General features: G+C 40.7%; 1 protein-coding gene across 2 annotated transcripts in view; it reads left to right on the top strand.

Annotated features, from left to right (window-relative positions):
• Positions 1-12,413, top strand: part of ADGRD1 (adhesion G protein-coupled receptor D1) — a 182,326-nt gene that overhangs the window by 3,608 nt on the left and 166,305 nt on the right. The window contains exons 3-5 of one of the 2 annotated variants that reach the window (XM_070475042.1): positions 5,723-5,806; positions 7,973-8,068; positions 9,941-10,063. In XM_070475042.1, coding sequence (XP_070331143.1) covers positions 5,723-5,806; positions 7,973-8,068; positions 9,941-10,063 — 303 coding nt within the window. The remainder of the gene's footprint in view (positions 1-5,722; positions 5,807-7,972; positions 8,069-9,940; positions 10,064-12,413) is intronic. The other variant, XM_070475041.1, reaches the window with a different exon arrangement.

The following is a 12,413-nucleotide window of genomic DNA, read 5'->3' as shown; positions in this document are numbered from 1 at the left end:
TGTGTTATACAGTAGGATCTTGTTGTTTATCCTTTCTATGTGTAATAGTTTGCATCTGCTAACCCCAAACTCCCAATCCATCCCTTCCCTCACTATCCTCCTTCCTTGACAATCACAAGTCTGTTCTCTATGTTTGTGAGTCTGTTTCTGTTTCATAGGGAAGTTCATTTGTGTCATATTTTAGATTCCACATGTAAGTGATATCATGTGGTATTTGTCTTTCTCTGTCTGACTTATGTCATTTAGTATGAGAGTCTCCTGCTGCATCCATGTTGCTGCAAATGGCATTCTTTCAGTCTTTTTCATGGCTGAATAATATCCCACTGTTTATATATACCACATCTTCTTTATCCATTCATCTGTCAATAGACATTTAGGTTATTTCCATGTCTTGGCTATTGTAAATAGTGCTGCTGTGAAATAAGGGTGCATTCATCTTTTTGAATTAGAGTTTTCTCTGCATATATATCCAGGAGTGGTATTTCAGGATGGTATGGTAACTCCGTTTTTAGTTATTGGAGGAACCTCATGCTATTCTCCATAGTGGCTGCACCAACTTACATTCCCACCAACAGTGTAGGAGGGTTCCTTTTTCTCCATGCCCTCGCCAGCATTTATTTAGTTGTAGACATTTTGATGATGGCCATTCTGACTGGTGTGAGGCGATACCTTATTGCAGTTGTGATTTGCATTTCTCTGATGTTTAGTATCTTTTCCTGTGCCTGTTGGCCATCTGTATGTCTGAAGAACTGCGTTATAGTTGTGGTGACATAGGCTGGAATTCTGTCTCTCTTAGTTTATTTTTTAGGGCCGGGGGATGTTTTGAAGACCCTGTGTGAACCGTGTTACCCCTCAGCTGTTGTCTTGTAGACATTTAAACTGTTTATTTGGTGAAAACCAGGGTGACTGTACAACCCGAAGATTCCATATCACCTTCTTTTTTGGGAAAATAGCTGAACTGTCTAATTCACAAAAGAGTGAGACCCTTTTGTTCTGACACTTTTAGGGTCATAGATTGTTTACTCTTTAGGTTTGTAGAAGGGAATCTATGTGTTCAGGTCAGTTCCTTGATACGTCTTGTTAATACCACACAATGTTTTAATTAAGAAGGAAAACCTAAATTGTTGACATTAGCATGTAGGGAGATTTCAATTAAAAAAAATATGGATTTCTGACTTAAAAAATGTTTATTTAGTCTTTATATGTTTGGCTGTTCTGTGTCTTAGTTGTGGCATGTGGGATCGTTAGCTGTGGCATGCAAACCCTTTGTTGTGGCCTGTGAGATCTAGTTCCCCAACCAAGAATTGAACGTGGACCCTCTGCATTTGGAGTGTGGAGTCTTAGCCACTGGACCACCAGGGAAGTCCCTCTGACTTCTTTTTGAAAGTGGGAGACCTGGCAATACTGGGCATATCTTCCTACAGAGGTGGGATGATTGGCTTGGGAAGAAGTCACTTTCTTTGGACAGGACACTCATTTTCCTCCCCGCCCCAGCCTCCCCCGCCCTGAGACCTGGCAGTGAGGAACTCGGAGGTGGTCCAGGTGCTTGCTTCCGGCACCTTTTCTGATCACCTGTGCCTTCCAAGTTGGAAGCCACAGTAAACATCATCCCTGGCCTCCCTGCAGGTAATTCCTCATGCCCCTGGCCCTCATGGGTGTTTCAGTTTGCACCCCCTTCATGACTTCCTGGACAAACTCAGTGTTAATAGTTACATCTGGGCCATTTGGTGCATAGCATGGCAGGCCTTCTCCTGATCATGGAAGCCTCCCCCGCCCCCTGCAACCAGTGATACTTCCCATCGCGGATGGGTGGCATCTTTCTATGTGAGCAAGACATGATCCCTTGATTCTATGAGCCTTCTTGCCCAGGATGGACATGGCCATTTGTCAGTGGAGCTAATAGGGAAAAAGATTTATTACCCACAGTCTTTACTTTATGAGAACGAAGATTCTGAAGATATAACATCTGTTCTTCGCTCAACAGATGTTATTTCCTTTTCCTATTTTTTTTTCCCCAGATGAGTTGAATATCAAGTCAATAATGTCTTCTCCTCTTCAAAATGAATATCCCACATTTTAGAAAAATATCATGGTAGAAATGAAGATGAATATTTTTGATTTTTGCATTTCATATTCTTACTGTGGAGGTCCTGGAATAGAACCACTCATTTCCCAGAGGGCATCAAGTCCCTAACACGTACAAGAGAGTTAGGTGTGCACGCAGCTGCCTCTCTTTGGTCCCTATTGTAGAACTAGCTAGGTTCTTGGTCTCCATTTTTGATGCATGTACATAACCCTGAAGGGACAGCCTCACAGATGCAAACTGAAAAAAGAACCCAATGATCTGGACCTGGGCACATGTTTGGCATCCTGATGGAAATTCAGATGTTAGATGGAGTGCTTCAGTTCTCTCTGAAAATTTCATATGGACATTATCTACAGTCATTTTAATCGTGAAAGCTAGACTTAAATGGTTGTTAAAGGAATACAGGCCCTAACATTCAATAAAACAGAAATGAAAATCTCGCATCTTACACCCCATTTCTCAATTTTGTCACCCCAAACCAATCTTCTCAGTTTCTAGGGCACATTGCCAAGCACCCCCTCTTTCTCTTTTTCCTGCCCTCTGAAACACTGTATTTTACACAAAATAGTTCACAATATACATATTTTTCTCACCTTGATTTTTTTAATTTAATAATATGACTAAAGAATATTCTATGTCAGTACATGTAAATCAGTCTCATTATTTATCCTAGCTACACCCTAGATCATTATATAGATGTTCCATATTTAATTAACCAGCCCTTTGTAAATGAGCATGTAGGCTGTTTGCAGGTTTTTGTTACTCTTTTAAAAATTCTGCAACAAATACCCTTGTACATAGGTCTTTGATCGTATGCATGAGAATATGATAGATCTTTAGAATAAATTTCTAGGAATTGAATTGCTAGGTCAAACATCATGTGAGCTTAAGATTTTGATAGATATTGCCCTCCAGAAAGGTGAACTCCCAGCAGAAAAGGCTGTAGGACTTGCCTACTTCAGTATGTTGTTGTTCAGTCAGTAAGTCCTGTCTGACTCTTTGCGACTTCATGGACTGTCGCATACCAGGCTCCTCTGTCCTCCACTGTCTCCTGGAGTTTGCTCAGATTCATGTCCATTGAGTCAGTGATGCTATTTAACCAACTCATCCTCTGCCACCCCCTTCTCCTTTTGCCTTCAGTCTCCCCAGCATCAGGGTCTGTTCCAATGAGTTGGCTCTTTGCATCAGGTGGCCAAAGTATTGGAGCTTCAGCTTCAGTAACAGTCCTTCCTAATGAATATTCAGGGTTTATTTCCTTTAGGATTGAATGGTTTGACCTCCTTGCAGTCCAAGGGATACTTAAGTCTTCTAATAAGTGTAACTTTTCATTTGCCAGTCTGATAAGTGAATAGGCTAGCTCGCTGTAGTTTTAACATGCTTTTAAAAATTATCAGCAAGGCTGAACTTCTCATATTTCTAAAAGTAATCTGCATTTCTTTTTCCTTGAACTGTCTATGTCTATTTTGTGTATAGTAGTATATATATATTTAATCCCAAATTTGTAATTTATCCCTTCCCCTACTTTCCCTTTGGTAACCATGCATTAATTCTCCATGTTTGTGAGTCTATTTCTGTTTTGTAAATAAATTAATTTGTATCATTGTTTTTTTTTAATTCCACATATAAGTGATATCATTTAGCATTTGTCTTTCTCTGCTTTGTTTACTTCACTTAGTAAGATAATCTCTAAGGTCCATCCATGTTGGTGCAAATGGCATTATCTCATTGTTTTTTATGGCTGAATGGTACTCCATTGTATATATGTACCACATCTTCTTTATCCCTTCACCTGGTGATGGACACTTAAGTTGCTTCCATGTCTAGACTGTTCTAAATAGTGCTGAAATGAACACTGGGGGGGCATGCATCTTTTTGAATTAGAGGTTTCTTTGGATGTATGCCCAGGAGTGGGATTGCTGGGTCTTACAGTGGTTCTATTTTCAGTTTTTTAAGGAACTTCCATACTGTTTTCCATAGTGACTGCACCAATTTATATTCCCACCAACAGTGTGGGAGGGTTCCGGTTTCTCCACACTTTCCAGCATTTATTGTGTGTAGACTTTTTTATGATGGCCACTCTGGTTGGTGTGAAGTGGTACTTCACTGTATTTTTAATTTTTGATAATTAATGTTGTATTTTTGATAATTAGAGATGTTGAGCATATTTATTAGATATTTTTTGATTTTTGAGTTTTCTTTATTAACAATAGGTCAAGTCAACCGGTGTCTCTTGCATTTCAGGCAGATTCTTTACCAGCTGAGCTACCAGGGAAGCCCGTCATTTATTCAAGGGTTCTTTTACATCCTTCAGTATGAATTGATTGTTTTCTTCATGAGAATGTTGTGTAGTTCTTATTCTTTTGTTCTTAAATGTCTTCTCTTTATTGATTGCATTTATAAATTAAAACATTTCTTCTATTTTTTAGCGTTATTATATGAATACAAGAGAGTTATTCACATTTGCATATTTAATTTGTATCAGCCTCCTTACTAAATTCTTTTACCATTTGTAACAGTGTTTCACTTACTAAATTCTTTTCTTATTTGTAATAGTTTTCATTTTCATTATCAGGCATACATCATTTGAAAATAATGATCATATTATCTCTTCTTAAAAAATATTTTTTACAATGAACAACACAAAGATTACTTTGGTAATTTTAACTTTTCTGGGACCTGGCAGACATTGAAGGCAGTTGATTATTATTTAGTCATCTGGATCTTTATTTCCATTTCTGGGAACTGTTCACAGAGAATTAATCCAAAAGAAGATTCAAGTTAGGAGAACAGTTGAGTGTGTGATGGTGCAGCCTCTCCAGGGACTGTTACCCAAACTCCATTATGAGAGTTAGAGAGAAAAAAAATAAATGAAATAATTCGTATGATATTAAGTGAGAAGAGCAGAATAAAAAAAGAACATGTCTGCACAAAATGATGTCTACTCAAAGCACAAGGACCCTAAAGGAAACTTTTAAAGGATTGATTTTTAGTATGGAGGAAGCAGAGCAATAATAGAAAGATCAAGACCAATTCAGGAGATGTGTATGGAGGACTGTATCTAAAACCAGTTGGCTGGGTGACTGCTGAGGTGGCATTGTATTCCATGTTTTAACAGATGGCTAGAAGTACAATTATTTTATAGATTATTATTAGACTGAAATGAGGGCGTATTTGTAAAGAACCTCACATGATGTCTGCACAGTATAGCTGCTGGCTTCCTCCTCTTTTTCAGCCTTATTTTTTCTCTCTTGTCTGATTGCATCAGCTATTTCTCTTAAAGCATAGGAACTAACGGTGGGATAATGGACATTCTTATCTTTTTCTCTGAAATGTGTGGGCATGCTTTGTGTGTTGTGCCATTAGGCAGAATGGCTTTTATTTTCTTTTGGTTAAAAGGTATCTATTCCTATTTAGTATGTTTTATTCTGTAAAAATATTCATTTATTTTTAATTTATTGAGTTTTTGAAACCTGGGAGTATGTGTTGAATATATTCAAATACCTCTTGAGTACCTCCACAGTCACTCTGATAATTAACTCTTCCCCCAATTCCTGATATAGGTAGTAAGTAGTTCCTTATGTCCAGCTCATTCTTTGCTAATAGTGATGTAACATTTTTATTCTTTTTTCCCTCAAGGGTTTGAGGTCCTGGCTTCTGCTTCCCATTACTGGCCATTGGAAAATGTGGATGGGATCCACGAACTTCAGGAGACAACTGGAGGTAGACAGGGGTGGGAACAGAAATTGGGGCCCCAGAAATGTGCATCTCTCAGGAATCAGGGGCAGTCCAGAGAGACAGGGAACAACAAACAGCATCAGCTGTGAAGCCAGGATGACAGAGATGAAGAGACATTTGTGTTGCTTCCCCTTAATAATTGTTATTGCAAAGTATTTTCACTAGAACTTTTATATGTTTTAATGATTAAAAGACAGCATTTATGTTTTGAAACATTAAGGTGTGCATTTTCTCCAACAACCTTAAAACAAAAGTTTTCAGCTTTAACCTGTACCCGATGGATCAACCTCTGTATGAGTCAGGATGTATGTTTTCCAGGTAGACACAAATGGCATAATCTGCATGCCTGCCAAAGCAGGGGCCCATTTGAACCTAGGGCCAAAGGTTGTGCCAGTGACGACTAATGCCCTGTTTGTGGGGTCACAATCTGACTTAGCAAAGGTTCAGATTCGCTTACCCATCAGCTCTTTCCATACTTCACTGACAGCCCCCCACCCTCCACCCCCATTTCCTTGAGGAGATCAAACACCACCCAAGATGCCCAGTGGTCTGCAATGCCATGGAAAATAAAGTTTCTGACTCAGTTCAGACTTTGACCAGAAAGAGAAACTCCAGACAGCCCTGAGTACTTTTTCCATTCTAATAAGATTTTTTAAAGTGTTAAGTTTAGAGTGATTTGGGATGCTCTGACATTTTAATTTTTATTCCTCTTGATTATGTCCAATGACTGATTTGTACAGCAGGAGGTTTATGTACAATCCTAGCACTTGCTCAGATTGTCTGTATTGGTTCTTTGTAATGGATTAAAAAACCCCCCACATTGCTGCTTATTAAGCGTCTCACACCAGCACACTGATTTGTTCCTTATTCCCAGGACTTCATGTGCTGCCATAAATTGTCACCTCAGATTCTAAAATGTCTTTCTTAAACTTTGCAAATCAGGAAGTATTAGAGTGGATGTCTCTACTGCTGGCATCCTTAGAGGCACTCAAAGAGCAGGGCCCTCCAGAAGGATGCTGTCCTCCTATGCAGGTCTAACCAAAGCCCTGCCTTCATCCGGCATTATCTCTTACTTGCCTATGTGTTGGGCATCAATGGCAGCCATGATGAAAACTTACACTGAACCATTTCGGCTTCATATATTCTCCAAATAGTCTGTGCTATAGGGATGGACTGTTCCTGTGGCAGTTCATTTTGTGACTATCTCGGGTCAAAAGAAATGGCTTCCCCTTGTCATAATCTAATTTTCTCTTCTCAGGGCTTTTATTTTAAAGCCTTTGAAAGGAGATCATTCCAAGTGGAAAATGCATTGTCAAAATAGCTCCATGTTTAGGACCTGGGTGCTAACATTTCCGTAATTACTTTAAACAAGTGTTCAAATAATGATCCGTATAGTTCTCTCCTCACCCTGTCAACTCATCTCATTGCCATAGGTTATCAGATACAATTACATTGTGGTTGGATTTTGTTCACCCAAAATATTAATTTCCCATAAAACTCAAACTATATGGGTGTTTGTCCTGAAACACTCGAATAATGAAGATTTCACGGCCCTTTTCCACTGGGTCTATTCTTTATGTTATAGAGCTCTGCTGGTATATTTCAATTTGATTACAGGTTTCTAAGGCAAAAAGAGAAAGGAATAGAATCCGTCAGCACGTTTTACTGCTGGGGACGGTTGAATGGTGTTGGAAATCATCGCGTGGATGCACTGCTTTGTTATTTGTCGCTGAGTTAAATCTCTGTTGTTTCGTCCATTTGTCGTAATAACATGTAGTTGTTTTCATGCTGTGCTTCTGTTTCATCAGTTCTCATGACATCACAGCCGTTAATCCTTTTTGTTAAGGCTACTTTGTGGTCGAGTTCAATTTCATATCTCTCAACTACGTATCTGAATGGGAGTTGGGCCAGCACATTGGGACCAAATACAACCACCACGGCACCCTGGCTTTGGGACAGCATGGGGCTGCTGGAGGTGCCATAATGTTGACTGAGTCAGTAAGAGGGAGGTGGGGCCAGGAGAGAGAACCCGAGATGTTTGTGGGACGACAGCACACTTGCTGATGTGTGTTATGTTGAGAGATATGTCAGTTCCATTTGTTTTTTGTGTCACTCATTCATTGTGCTTTTTTCTTTTGTTGTTTCACCCAGCATCACGAACCCACAACCTCACTGTGCTCCCTTCTCATAATTCTACCTTTGTTTATACCAATGATTCTGCCTACTCAAATTTCTCTGCAACCGTAGGTGAGCATGTGTTACTTCTGTGTTAAGTTTGGATCTGCAATGAATTGAAAGGCCAATCTGATCTGGTTCTTTATGAATTCACTATGTCTTGACTAGCAAATGAGTGAATATCCCCCCAAGAGTCAAAGATTCAGGGTATTTGATGGTAAGCACCTAAGACCATGACTTAATTCTAAAGGAAATATCACAGACTGAAGGATAGTAGAGGGTGGCTGTGCACTTTCAAGCAACCAGGGTCTTCCAAACCAGCTGCTTATTTTCAGAACAATACAGACATAAGATGAGATAGTTTCCAAAAAATAAACCTTGTTTGGATTTTTAAATGGATTATATTCTTTTGGGAAGGAAAAACATGCCCTTGAAATGGAAAATTAAAGTCAATTTTAAAATACCTCATCAAAAATTTGATATCTTGCAAACGCTAAAATCAGCATTTCTTCTGTAGCTGGAATTTTTTTTTTTTTTAAATCATTAGAAGCTGTTTTCTAAAAGACACACCCACAAGAGTCATGGTTAAATGATTTATCTTATTTAATAACCTCCAAGGCCCACATGTTTCAGATTTTTCTTAGGCAGCACAGAACAGGACAGATAGTAGCAATTGGGCAACTTTCTGGTCAGTACGGAAAGTTGGCTCAGATAATTTAGGTCTTGCTCCTGACCTTTTTTTTTTACAATATATAACCGATCTTTCTTTCTACTATGGGATGATTCACTTCCGAAATTAATTTTGCCAAGTAAATAGTCTGGTTCAGGGGTTTATACAGCCTCATTCAATCCTGCAACTTCAAGTTGCCCATACAACTATGGGCATAGTTAAAAACTATGTAATATATAGATTCCCCTCCCCCAGCAATAAATGAGATAGATTAAAAAAAAAGGATTTAAAACATTAAGGAAAGACGTTGAAGTCCTTCAGGTTGGTATCCACATGCCAGTGGTTGTTAGAGAATCTGACCTGGGGTAGTGGTCTAGTCAAAGGGCTCCTGGTGCTTCCGTCCATCTTCAGCTGGACCACCAGCTCCGAGGGCAGGACGCAGCTGCCACAGGGCAGAGGAGGCATCTGGGTGGTTTTGATCCCAGTCAACAATGTGTGACTCCTTAGCCTTGGCTTCTATAGTCTTCCCTTATCTATTCTGTAAACCATTTACATCACAGTGACACCATCAGAGAGGTCTGCTATCGGGTTGGGACAAACAGAATGATGGCGGAGCTGGCGTCCCCGCCAGGACAACTGGCCCTGCAGTCAGGTCATTGGCAGGCTCTGCTGGGATGACTCGAAGTGTGGCTCTGAGTTTCCCTCCTAGAGCCTGAAAACGAATTCTCTTAAAATCATGGGTTCCCATGTGTCAGATCATGGGCTTTCAGTGAGAGAATTCAGAAGGAGAAAGAGTGCAGGTATAGTTTTACATTTGAACTTGAATCTCAGGGTTTCACCTGGAAGGTCTCATGTGAAGATGACAGTGAGAAGGACTCATGAAGAGGTGGATGGCATGAAAGTTTAGGACAGTAGGAGATTCTAATCATATGGCTCCTGGTATCTCAACTGTATTTGTTGACAAATACAGTACTTATAATGTGGTCATATTACAGTGCATATTATACACTGGTGTGATATTAATTACTAGGATACAACATTAATAATATAGAATATTATTTAATATCGACACTATTACTTATATATGAATTATGAAATGTTAAATACCATTAATATTAAATAATATCTGTAATGTCATTGAAAAGAAATATTTAATTATAAATAGAAATAATACAGCATATTTAGATCAAAGTTGTTTTGAAGCCTGACACATCTCCAGACATTTCATCTCCTGCAATTATTAATCTGCAATGTTTGCCATTCTTCTTACTTAGATATTATAGAAGGAAAGGTCAACAAAGGCATTTACCTCAAGGAGGGAAAAGGAGTCACCTTTCTCTATTACAGAAAGAACAAAACTTCCTGCATCAGTAATCCGGCACAGTGTGGCCCTGAGGGTGAGTGATGCGCTCCATTCTTTTCTTTCTTTCTTTTAAGTTCATTTCATTGCCAGGTGGCATCTGTTCCTCTGGGCTGTGGCAGATGTGAAGACAAAGTTCAGCTGCACCATGCATGCATACGGACTTGAGGGGAGGGGTGGGGATGGGGATGCAGAGACTGGTCCTGGAGACGGAATTAAAACACCATTTCACAGAGGCATGAGAGCAAAGTATTTAATCTTGTAAAGCAAAAAGAAACAAACAACAACCACCAAACCCCCCAAGAAACAGACAAAAAAGAACCGTCCATAAAAAGCAGACACGGTGATGTTGCAGTGGAGTTTACATGGGACCATGGCGTTTGTGGGCAGGAAATTGATGGTGTGGCTCACGGGACGTTATTTCTGGCTCCAGGATGTTGGCCATGGGTCTGGGCGGGGCATGCCTTTTAAGACTTGTGCCATGGGTTCGCTTCTTTTATATCCATGGAGATTGGAGGGGGCAGTGGTGAGAGCTGTCCCAACGAAAGGTTGTAGGCCTGTGGTTAAAATAATACCATGGGTGAAACACATAGGTACAAAAGAGAAGTTAAGAATCTGTTCCTTCTTCTTCTTCCTTTTTTTTTCTATGAAAAAGTAACCGGCTCTCTAGGATCTGAGCTTCAGAAAATGAAGATTTGAGCCACATTTCAAAACATTCTGGGAAACTGTTCTCTGCCATCCAAATCAGTTTCAAGCCTCCAAGTTCCCTTATCCTAAGCAACTGAAAATTTTTCTTTCTAGGAAAAAAAAAAAAGTTTAATGCAAGCGGGTCTGAAAGCCCTAAGTCTTTTTGGACATCCAATGGGCTTATCAAAACTGCCCTGTGATGAACTGATTGTTCTCCACCTCTCTGGGCCCTATGGGTTGCATTCCAGTAAAAGTAAACAGAGCTTAACAAGGTGATAACGTGTGGGAGGATACATTTTGAACTTTGCAGAACCCAGAGTTTTGAGAAAGGGATTTGAGGTCTAAAACCACAGCCAGGTTTACAAATCCACAGTTCAAGCTGTTCCTGAATTCAAACAGCCCTATAAACACAGCAGAGTTGTTTATTTCTCTAAATTTAAAACAGCCCCGCCTCAGCTACAAGGACTAAGAGAAACAAGAGGGCAGCGGGTGCCTGCCTCACCCTTCCCCTGTCTTGGTCAGGAGGGCGGGGGAGGAGGAGCAGGGTGGGGGTGTGTTTCTGTCCAGTTTGTCTCTGGGTCTGAGAGGGAACAGCCTCTCTTTGGAAGAAAGGTATCTCTACAGCCCCAGCTACCAACTGGAATTGACTCAGGTGGGAGGGGAAGGCCCCACGAATTCCAGTAGCTGGGCACTGTCACAGATAACCAGCCTTTGAGTGATGACGATGATAGGACCAGTGGTGACTCTGATAGTGACCAGCTATTGGAAATCAGAACTATTGGAAAACTTTACCTGAATTCTGAGGTCATAAACTAGAGGCCTCTGAGCTCACTCACCCTGCCCTGTGGTTGGGCCTGGTTTTGCAGGCATGGAGTTAAAATTTTTTGATTAGCTGCCAATGTTGAAAAAGAGGACAATTTCACATAAAAATACAAATTCCCAGTTTCTCTTGAGAAATCTCCCTCCCTTATCCCGATCTTGTGAGGCTGAATGGAGGGGCCCTCTCTTATGTTGGATATTGCCCTTCAGCTCATCACTGACTTCTGACCCTTTGATCATTGGACCTGCTGGACATAGAGCAGGTTAATGGTTTGGGCTCCAGGGCCAGGCAGCCTGGGTTTCAGTGGTGTTCTGATCCTTTCTGTGGTGACCTTGGGCAACCACTTAACTTCTGAGTCCAAATTCCTTACCTGTAACACGGGTCAATCAAAGCCAGATTTTAGTTCCCTGCTCATGGGGTTGTTCTGAAGACTGGCATGTGGCTGGTCCAACACTGACCAGCCTGTTGGGGTCCTATCCTGTATGGGTGCCTCCCAATGTGCCTCCTATCCCCAGGATCTTGGTGCTCACTCTGTCTGCCTGCTCGGATGTGACCCTATGACAGGGGCCGACATGGCTGGACCAATTGTCATAATCACCCACAATCATGCATTGTTTAGTTGGTGCCAGTGTTCTTGGACTGCAAGGAGATCAAACCACTCAATCCTAAAGGAAATCGGTCCTGAATATTCATTGGAAGGACTGATGCTGAAGCTGAAACTCCAGTACTTTGGCCACCTGATGTGAAGAGCTGACCCATTGGAAAAGACCCTGATGCTGGGAAAGATTGAAGGCAGGAGAAGAAGGGGACAACAGAGGATGAGGTGGTTGGATGGCATCACCCACTCGATGGACATGAGTTTGAGCAAGCTCCGGGAGTT

This window comes from Odocoileus virginianus, chromosome 12 (assembly GCF_023699985.2).
Source record: "Odocoileus virginianus isolate 20LAN1187 ecotype Illinois chromosome 12, Ovbor_1.2, whole genome shotgun sequence".
NCBI lineage: Eukaryota > Metazoa > Chordata > Mammalia > Artiodactyla > Cervidae > Odocoileus > Odocoileus virginianus.
Note: the sequence above shows the minus strand (reverse complement) of the source record. Positions and strands in the feature narration are given on the sequence as shown.